This window comes from Limulus polyphemus, unplaced genomic scaffold (genome assembly GCF_000517525.1).
Source record: "Limulus polyphemus unplaced genomic scaffold, Limulus_polyphemus-2.1.2 Scaffold10208, whole genome shotgun sequence".
In the NCBI taxonomy this organism is placed as follows: Eukaryota; Metazoa; Arthropoda; class Merostomata; order Xiphosura; family Limulidae; genus Limulus; species Limulus polyphemus.
In genome coordinates, this window is record NW_013675818.1 from 7,820 (window position 1) to 19,353 (window position 11,534).

At 31.1% G+C, this 11,534-nt stretch overlaps 1 protein-coding gene across 1 annotated transcript in view; it reads right to left on the reverse strand.

The window, feature by feature from the left end:
- The window catches only part of LOC106476291 (synaptotagmin-10-like), a 13,172-nt gene extending 2,136 nt beyond the window's left edge, over positions 1-11,036 (reverse strand). Inside the window, exons 1-5 of the mRNA XM_013936952.2 lie at positions 10,770-11,036; positions 9,532-9,636; positions 8,740-8,958; positions 2,505-2,625; positions 1,953-2,124 (exon numbers count right to left, since the gene is read on the reverse strand). Coding sequence (XP_013792406.1) covers positions 1,953-2,124; positions 2,505-2,625; positions 8,740-8,958; positions 9,532-9,636; positions 10,770-11,036 — 884 coding nt within the window. The remainder of the gene's footprint in view (positions 1-1,952; positions 2,125-2,504; positions 2,626-8,739; positions 8,959-9,531; positions 9,637-10,769) is intronic.
- Between the last annotated feature and the right edge of the window lie 498 nt (positions 11,037-11,534).

Genomic DNA, 11,534 nt, shown 5'->3' on the forward strand with positions numbered 1-11,534 from the left:
TCATGGGTAATCCTATTATATTGTCGTGGGTAATCCTATTATAATGTTATGGGCAATCCTATTATAATGTCATGGGTAATCCTATTATATTGTCGTGGGTAATCCGATTATAATGTCATAGGTAATCCTATTATAATGTTATGGGTAATCCTATTATAATATCATTGATAATCCTATTATAATGTCATGGGTAATCCTATAATATCATTGGTAATCCTATGATAATATAATTGGTAATCCTATTATAAAATCATTGGTAATCCTATTATAAAATCATTGATAATCCTATTATAATGTTATGGGCAATCCAATTATAATATCATTGATAATCCTATTATAATGTCATGGGCAATCCTATTATATCATTGGTAATCCTATGATAATATAATTGGTAATCCTATTATAAAATCATTGATAATTCTATTATAATGTTATGGGCAATCCTATTATAATATCATTGATAATCCTATTATAATGTCATGGGCAATCCTATTATAATGTCATGGGTAATCCTATAATATCATTGGTAATCCTATGATAATATCATTGGTAATCCTATTATAATATCATTGATAATCCTATTATAATGGCACGGGCAATCCTATTATAATATCATTGAATAATCCTATTATAATGTCATGGGCAATCCTATTATAATGTCATGGGTAATCCTATTATAATACCATTGATAATCCTATTATACTGTCATGGGCAATCCTATTATAATGTCATGGGTAATCCTATTATAATGTCATGATAATCCTATTATAATGTCATGGGCAATCCTATTATAATGTCATGGGTAATCCTATTATAATATCATTGATAATACTATTATAATGTCATGGGTAATCCTATTATAATGTCATGGGTAATCTTATTATAATATCATTGATAATCCTATTATAATGTCATGGGTAATCCTATTATATTGTCATGGGCAATCCTATTATAATGTCATGGTTAATCCTATTATAATATAATTGGTAATCCTATTATAATGTCATGGGCAATCCTATTATAATACAATTGGTAATCCTATTATAATACAATTGGTAATCCTATTATAATGTCATGGGTAATCCTATTATAATGTCATGGGTGATCCTATTATAATACAATTGGTAATCCTAATATAGTGTCATGGGTAATGCTATTATAATATAATTGGTAATCCTATTATAATATAATTGGTAATCCTATTATAATGTCATGGGTAATCCTATTATAATATCATTGATAATCCTATTACAATGTCAGTGGTAATCGTATTATATTGTCATGGGTAATCCTAATATAATATCATTGATAATCCTATTATAATGTCATGGGTAATCCTATTATAATATCATTGATAATCCTATTATAATGTCATGGGTAATCCTATTATAATGTCATGGGCAATCCTATTATAATGTCAGTGGTAATCCTATTATATTGTCATGGGTAATCCTATTATAATGTCATGGATAATCCTATTATAATATCATTGATAATCCTATTACAATGTCATGGATAATCCTATTATAATGTCATGGGTAATCCTACTATATTGTCATGGGTAATCCTATTATAATGTCGTTGGTAATCCTATTATAATGTCATGTAAATCCTATTATAATGTCATGGGCAATCCTATTATAATGTCATAAGTAACCCTATTATAATGTCAGTGGGAATCCTATTATATTGTCGTGGGCAATACTATTATAATGTCATGGGTAATCCTATTATAATGTCAGTGGTAATCGTATTATAATGTCATGGGTAATCCTATTATAATGTCATGGGCAATCCTATTATAATGTCATTGGTAATCCTATTATTTGTTGGTAAAAGAGTAGCCCAAGAGTTGTAGGCTTACTAGCTACCTTCACACGAGGCTAGAACTTCGATAATTTGGCAAAGCAACAAACAACTTTAATCGTTACTACTCAGTCTAACTGGCTAACCTGTCGTAATCCAGAACTTTCACAAGCAGACTGACGTCATCAATGTTTTCCGCAGGTACATCAAACACCAAAGCCTCATTATAAACGGGATTTAATGATTCTTTTTTCACCGTTGTTTTCTTTTTCTTTATTCGTTTTCCCTGGCACATGAGGTAAACTTTAACATAAGGATCTGAGGAAGAGATTGGAAGCTTTAGGAACAACCTAAACACACAAAAATAGCCAGTATTCCATAAACAAAAAAAACGTTTTCAGTTGAATAAAAAGAAAGATATTGCAAAGTTGAAATGATGATGGAATTATACACTAATTGTATAAACATTATTTTTGAGATTTTTATAAAAAAATTCATCTTCCATCTGATTTAATTGTTAGCCCCGATTATTCACGAATAAGGTTTTTAGTTTTGTTAAATAACGATACATAATGTTCCTGCAAAAAAATTGAACGAATCATTATGCGTTAAGCCTACTCCAGTTGGTTTCGGGAAGATCTGTTTCGAGAGTATGTCTTAGTTTACTGCTATAGTTTAGTTTAAAACTCCTCACTCGCCTGATGAGCCAGTTATATCCATGGCTTTGAGATATCTGGCTTTAATCACCGTGATCGTAAGTCTTCCAGCTGTGGGCAAATAGCACAAAGATAACATAATCTCTCCCAGGTCCTTCTTTTCCTATCAGCAAGAAAACAAACAGACATATATATATATAAATATTTTATTAAATATATCAAAACAAAAACGTTCAGCTCTTCTTTCGTGTTTCGGCAATAACAATAATGGAGTAATTCTGTTTATTATTATTTTCGTTTTTATTCTACAAATATGTTTAATTACACGAAACAGAGTTGTTGGACACTTTGTTACCTTAGTAAGATTACGTGACAAAGATGCAATCTTTTAATTAAAATGGATATTGGATTTTTAACTGATCACACGAAGAAGTAAATAGCGTACTGTACATTAATAATAAAGAAAACCCGGCTAAATTGGGATCTAAAGAACGTGATAGTTGTTGTTTTATTGGAAAAAAACAAGGATAACATTCAGTTGCGTTAATCCAAAAGCTCACCACCCCACCAATGGCTCATCAGAAAGTATGAGGGCTTTGAAGTCTAAAATCGGGTTTCGATTGGTGTTAAGCACAAAGATGCATTATGGGCTATCTGTCGCTACCCACCACGGGTATCAAAACCTGATTTTTAGCGTTGTAAGCCTGCAGACTTAAGACTGAGCCACTGGGGGCTCTGTGGTGGGCAGAGCATAAAGAGCCCACCGTGTAGCTTTGTTTTGAACAATAACCAAACTAAAAATACCAAAACATTTTTCAGAAACTCCATCTTGTTTTGTATTAGTTACAACATGAAGTAGTCCACGTGTTCAGTTTCAATTTACTATAACTCCAATTTTAAAGTAATTGCTGAGAGAAATAGTATTTTGGTAATTTCTCAATCTAAGCATGAAATAAAAGTTCCTATTATTGTGATGTATTTCTTCTCAGTTTAAACAGGTAGTAATAGTCCCTATTATTGTGGTGTGTGTGTTCTCAGTTTAAACAGTTAGTAATAGTCCCTATTATTGTGATGTATTTCTTCTCAGTTTAAACAGGTAGTAATATATATACTACTAAAACTCTGAGATTGTTTGTTTGCTTGTCTGTAATTAAATACAGCAAAATACTGCCGCCATATTTGTAATGAAATGAGAATAAAAACAGAATAAAACAAGTTTCGTTAAAATCTGGCCATGGTTTACCGAGTTAGCCCCGTTTTTCGGGTCACTTTTATGAAAATTTCTAGCATGGGTAATTTTGCATCACACTACCGTTCGCGCTCTTTATGAAACTTCTTCATTCAAATCTATTTCCCTGTCAACGTTTCCATCTTCATTAAAACGCGTGAGATGACAAAAAAAAAGATCTTGAAGAATTTGTCAATAATGTGCCTTGGTTATGGTAGGTAATTCGAAGAAAAATAAAGTGTTACTGTTTCTTATCTGTAGAAGGTTTAAGAGGAAAGACCACAACATCATGAACTAATTCATCACAATACCCGAAAACTCTGACTTCACTTTTTTGAAAAATGAAATGGTCTTTCCTTTTACTCCCGATCAACAATCAAGTTTTTTTTTCTTGAATTATGAATAACACGAATGGATTGAAATAGTTAATTAAATTATCTCAAAATAAACCTTCATTTCGGTGCAATATTGAAATTAGCTTGAATTCTTCATAACCTTTGAATAGTGGGTGACCCAACCGGTGGTCTAGTAGTCCCTATTATTGTGATGTGTGTGTTCTCAGTTTAAACAGTTAGTAATAGTCCCTATTATTGTGATGTGTGTGTTCTCAGTTTAAACAGGTAGTAATAGTCCCTATTATTGTGATATGTGTATGTTCTCAGTTTAAACAGGTAGTAATAGTCCCTATTATTGTGATGTTTAAATGTTTGGTGTTTTTATCACTGAAGAACATCTTTCTTTATTATTCAAGAGCATTGATAATACTCATAAAACTGGATTATAAATAAAGAAACATGGTTTCTAATTGAACAGAGTTGTTTAAACATTTGTTTAACAACAAGTAAAAGCTTGGAATGGTCTATTCTTTCATCGGGGGTGTGTTTGTGGGCCAGACTAGTTTCTCTTCAACTATGTATCAGCTGCCTAGTGTCGGGTAGAAAAAAATACGAAAAATTAAATTGTGGCGGAATGCTACAAGTTCTTCTAATACCTATAGAATGATAGGATTATTTTTTTGTGAGTGTAAAACACTTAAATACACCATGGTTTCTAATGTTTAACATTCTCAGTAGAAGAACATTTAGTCAGCAAATTTCTCACCATTGATATATAAATATAGCAACGTTGAAAATATCGACAGATAATGGATAACTCCGAAATATCGATAGATAATGGATAACTCCAAACTATCGATAGATAATGGATAACTCCGAAATATCGATAGATAATGGATAACTCCGAAACATCGATAGATAATGGATAACTCCGAAATATCGATAGATAATGGATAACTCCAAACTATCGATAGATAATGGATAACTCCGAAACATCGATAGATAATGGATAACTCCGAAACCTCAATACGTTCTGTGTAATAATGAAAATCTTTCATGTTATGTATAAGCTCACGCGCTTTTAGAACGTGACCGTCTTTTGCTAAATGCCCAGTAGTTCCAGGGAACATCTGATAGTACAAACATCACAGGAACAACCTAGTCTTACACCCACATATGAATATAAGACAGTTTTATAAAAATGGAAAAACACCAAGGGAAAGTGAGAAAATTGTAAAGCTTCAACAGGCTCACAGGGAACTGCGTTGGTTTTAAACATTAATGCTACAAAGGCCTAATATTCTTGATAAACATCACGTTAGATGGCAGCTCACATTACTTTTCATTCACCAGGAATGTGGGTAAAAACGTCTGCTTTTTGGCATGATTTTTATCCCTAAAATTAGGCTTACTGAATTCATTGCTTTGTTAACTTTCGATATTTGATACTGTAACTCTACTATATAAATAAAAAAATGGATTTTAACAGAAAGTAGGGATCGTTATTGATTCGCAGAATTGCTATTAGAAGTATCCAAAACAAAATAAATTCTGCAATAAAAAGAACACAAACAAGTAAAGTGATACTAGTTGGATAGATTTCAAAACGATTTTCAATCCTTAATATGGTTTGCAAATTTAGACTGCTTCATTTAGCTATACAGATCACAATGCCAATCAAAGCAATGATAGAAAATTGTTTTAAAATCTATCCAATTAGCATCACTTTACTTGATTGTGTACTTTTTATCACATCATTTATTTTGTTTTGATACTTTTATAGCAATTCTATGAATAACCAATGATCCTTATTTTCTGTTGAAGTTTTAATTTTGTTTCTACTTATTTGTTCAGTTTTTATATGTCCACAGAATGGACACAACATCTATAAACTTTCAGTATATCCATATCTCTGATAACCATAAGTTTACAAGAATTAAAACCACAATCACAAATTTATTAAATGTAATCCTTACTTTGGCCTACAGATAAGTGTATAAAGCTGTCAAAGTAGGGATTAAATTTTATAAATTTGTGATTGTGGTTTTAATTTTGTTTCATTATTTTTTGTAGCAGGATCCCTACTTCATTTTAAAATTCATAATTTTTGAATACTCTTGCTTGTTTACTTAATATATCATACCTATATAAAGTATATACTTTACCTTTAGAAACAGTCACGTGTCTATCTATCGAGATGTAGCGCCATCCGTTGGGATGAAAAGATATTAAAGTACGTGTATGATACGTTTACCATTTATATTATACCTGTATATATGTAGATTTTTATCCCAATATCAAAGCGAATACCCATAGACCAGTTAAGTAAGCTGGAAAAATCCTTTAGCGATAGTCCGAGTCGTCTAGATGCTAGCTGAGCTAACGAATTATTTAGAATCCTTGTTGATCCCTAATATTAAGCACTACCGTACTGAAACTATTTGTTATATTCACAATTTTCAAACATTCAACACTCGTATACCACAAATAGAATTCTTACAAGATTTAGCATAGAAACGTTGAATTAGGTTAACAAATGTTAAATAACGATAACTTTAACGAAGGCATTCTGTTGGTAAAAAAATTCACGAGGATATTTACTTAAATCGTGTTATGAACTCAGTTAAAAAACATTATTAATTATTTAATTATTGGGTCCGTAACATAAATAATATCTAACATAATTAGATTATAACATCGGATTTTATCATATAACATATATTTATTTTACAAATTTTGATGTTATTAAATATACATTTAATATTATTATTTATGTCAGTTTCATGTGCTCTAAGTATTTTTACAGAGATTCATCACAGTTCATGGGTTCTACCCTGCTGGTCTGAATGAAGCTAAAATAATATTCATAGTTTGAACAAATATAAGAAAAAAGATACTCATGTTGTTCTTGTACAGGACGTGGTTGTTATCATGTACAAAGTCGGAGGTTTGTATATTTCAGGGATAAAACCGAGGGAACATTTTGGAGTTCATCAAGAGACAAAATAAACACATACACATATCTTAACTGATTCAGAAAGTTACTAAATGGTCTGATTTTAGACATTGTAATAAATTTATTTGATAAAAGTCTCTATAGTTGTTTAAAAAGATCATTAAAAAGTTAAAATAAAATAGTGAGTGTCTTCAAAGTATTCTCGGAAATACGATATATTAATGCTTTTTGTATTAAGTCTAATTTAATTCTTAATAGGGGTCCGAGGAAAGGTTCTCTCAACAACAGTGGCCTTATAGTAACAGTCTAGCCCTAACATGGATGACATTCTAACTTTAACACGTGACATGTAGCTTCTAATGTCGTTGATGGTAGTTGACCACCGTGCGTTTGAAGATCTTCATCTCATACGAATATATCATAATAACTGAAGAAGAATATATAATAAATATATCATAATAACGTAAGAAGAATATATAACAAATATATCATAATAACTGAAGAAGAATATATAACATATATCATAATAGTTGAAGAAGAATATATAACAAATATATCAGAATAGTTGAAGAAGAATATATAACAAATATATCATAATAGTTGAAGAAGAATATATAACAAATATATCATAATAGTTGAAGAAGAATATATAACAAATATATCATATTATCTAAAGAAGAGTATATAACAAATATATCATAATAACTGAAGAAGAATATATAACAAATATATCATAATAACGTAAGAAGAATATATAACAAATATATCATAATAACTGAAGAAGATTATATAACAAATATATCATAATAACTGAAGAAAAATATATAACAAATATATCATAATAACTGAAGAAGAATATATAACAAATATATCATAATATCTAAAGAAGAATATATAACAAATATATCATAATAAACTGAAGAAGAATATATAACAAATATATCATAATAAGGTAAGAAGAATATATAACAAATATATCGTAATAACTGAAGAAGAATATATAACAAATATATCATAATAACTGAAGAAGAGTATATAACAAATATATCATAACATCTAAAGAAGAATATATAACAAATATATCATAACATCTAAAGAAGAATATATAACAAATATATCATAACATCTAAAAAAGAATATACAACACTATTTAATGAATTTCAACGTGTGTAAATTTGGTTAGGATGTAACAGCTTTCTTGATGTTTTGATGGGCTGTTATCTCAAAGTATTACGAGTACTTAATTTCTTAAAATTCTGCTAACAGTCCCATTGTGACAATCAATTTTTGTGTTGTCTATTGACTGTGTATAAAATCAATATATTTAAGTACTGATAAAAACACGTTATATTATGTTTTCAGCGTGACTTCTGATAAAAACACGCTACTATACGCTACTATATCACACATGAAAAACGTTATAGTTCGTGGCCCAGCCCGGACTGATGAGCCCTGGTATGGGTTAAAACCTTTGTCGACGCTGGATATAGCTAATACAGTGTGGTTGACGCGTTTTTAATTTTTATTCTTTTCCTTCACTTTTAAAGTTTGAGATTTTACGAGTAAGGGCCTCATACTAGTGAAACAACAACAACAACAACAATGGAATGTCTAATACTTCGGTTTCTGTTGTATCTTTTTCCATACGAATATTCGATTAATATCCATCGGCGCAACATGCTGCAATAAATAGATACAACACCTCCACGTAGATCATATAAAAGAGAATGTGGTAATCAACGTCCAGATAAGACCTACCGGTGGAACACATAAAATATCCATGGTGTACTCTACTTCATAGTTGATGTCACATATCTCCTCCAGACCTTTAACCAACACTTGACCTATCAAGTCATGCCTGGAAAACCGGTCAAAGTCATAAACGGAAAACTGTAACGTTCGGCTTTTCAACTGGTTGCACGTTGCTCCAAATACGAAAGTCTCGTTAAAAACGGGGTTGAGGTTTTTTCTGTGAACCTGTCGAAGACAAATTCGAACTTAAACTTTGTAGAAAAAAAAAAAAGAGTGCAATGAAAGAGTCGATTTTTTGTTTTGTGTTTCAACGATTCTAGCTCCAAAAACATAAGAGAAAAGAAAAAAAAACAAAATGATAATAAATAAACTATTTCGTAAAGACGTTGAATGTTTAATGACTTGATATAAGATGCTTAAAGTACGTAACTATATGTTATATTTTTTTAGAAACAATTATATTATTCAGGAAATATGTACAAATGTTTATAATGAATTCTTCGGGCAATATATATATATATGTATACTAGGATTGTATTGCATTATTCAGGCAATATGTATTAATTATCTTTACCAGGTATATTTTTACATCTGAACTATTTTGGTTTGAACTTTCAAAGAATTCTTCAGACAATAATTTGAATTTTCTCACAAAAATATTGTTGAACAAGATAAGCTGTAGTAACCTTAGAAGTTTCTAAAACAACAACAACAACAAAAAAACAACAACAACAATTCCAAAGCATTTTCCAGGAAATGACGAATCACACACTTTGAGAAGATTAATTTTCGACATACCCTTGTCTGGAACTTTTTCTTACGGTCAGGAAGTAAGTAAAGCTTTAAGTAAGGATCTGATGTTCCTGAAAGATCCTTGGCAGGAAGGTCTCGAGCCTGCAACACCTAGCGGTAAAATATGAAATAATTGCAAACGACAAAAGTTAAAATATAAGGTCAAAAAGAATCAAATATTTTAATAGACCCTAGACGATGAGTATCCTTTAATGTTCATAGGCAAAGACGAATTAAAGAAATATTATGCTTCTGGCTAACCTCATCAGTAAAGAATCCCGTGATTCTGGCTAACCTCATCATTAAAGAATCCCGTGCTTCTGGCTAACCTAATCAGTAAAGAATCCCGTGCTTCTGGCTAACCTAATCAGTAAAGAATCCCGTGCTTCTGGCTAACCTAATCAGTAAAGAATCCCGTGCTTCTGGCTAACCTAATCAGTAAAGAATCCCGTGATTCTGGCTAACCTCATCATTAAAGAATCCCGTGCTTCTGGCTAACCTAATCAGTAAAGAATCCCGTGCTTCTGGCTAACCTAATCAGTAAAGAATCCCGTGCTTCTGGCTAACCTAATCAGTAAAGAATCCCACGATTTTGAAAGAATTCAATGAATGAAAACTCTATGCTTCTGATAAAATAAAGACAGTAAAATATTTGATGATTCTGGTAGATTTTTTTCTCATGTGAATATCACCTTGATTTACAGTTTGAATATTGAATATTAAATAAATAAATATATGTAAATAGAGAACGAAAGAGAAGACAAACAAATCTTGGGTATATTCAAGAAAACTTGAATCCTTTCCTTTTTTTTACCATTTTACCCATTCCACAGGATAACAGACCACTCTTCAACATCAAAATTGTGAAAACTCGAAAACAATTCAAAACTATTTGGAAAAATTATAATTTAAATTTGTATATATATTTACTTGGTAATTGGCCAGGTGGTTAAGGCACTCGACTCGCAATCTGAGGGTCGCGCGTTCGAATCCCCTGTCACACAAAACATGCTCGCCCTTTCAGCCGTGGGGGCGTTATAATGTGACGCTCAATCCCACTATTCTTTGGTAAAAGAGTAGCCCAAGAGTTGGCGGTGGGTGGCGATGACTAGCTGCCTTCCCCCTATTCTTACACTGCTAAATTAGGGACGGCTAGCGCAGATAGCCCTCGTGTAGCTTTGCGCGAAATTCAAAAACAAACAAACATACTTGGTAATTAATTTCATAATAATGACTGTTCTTACTCTGACAATGAGTCCCTCTACATCAGAGTCGTATTTAAGAGTAAAATGTAGTTTTCCACAAGGTATTCCTACATTTATGTCTTCTTCTTCTTCTTCCAGGGCGTCCCTGCTGTCGGTAGAAGCCTGCCTAACTAGTTCTTTTTTATAAAGTTCAGGCTTAATTTGTCCCACAGACGATTTCTCTTGAACTGGTTTGTGGCAAACTTGGAATAAAAAGGTTCTGGCTTCAATCACTTCATTCCAAACTACCGAATCAAATATACTCATAGATCTAATAGAGATAGGTCTAAGTCTATATTGTTACGTTCCACTTAAAACAACAAATATTATCATGGTAATATATTGTTACGTTCCACTTAAAACAACAAATATTATCATGGTAATGTATTGTTACGTTTCACTTAAAACAACAAATATTATCACGGTAATATATTGTTACGTTCCACTTAAAACAACAAATAGTATCATGGTAATGTATTGTTACGTTCCACTTAAAACAACAAATAGTATCATGGTAATGTATTGTTACGTTCCACTTAAAACAACAAATAGTGTCATGGTAATGTGTTGTTACGTTCCACTTAAAACAAGAAATATTATCATGGTAATATATTGTTACGTTCCACTTAAAACAACAAATAGTATCATGGTAATGTATTGTTACGTTTCACTTAAAACAACAAATAGTATCATGGTAATATATTGTTACGTTCCACTTAAAACAACAAATAGTATCATGGTAATGTATTGTTACGTTCCACTTAA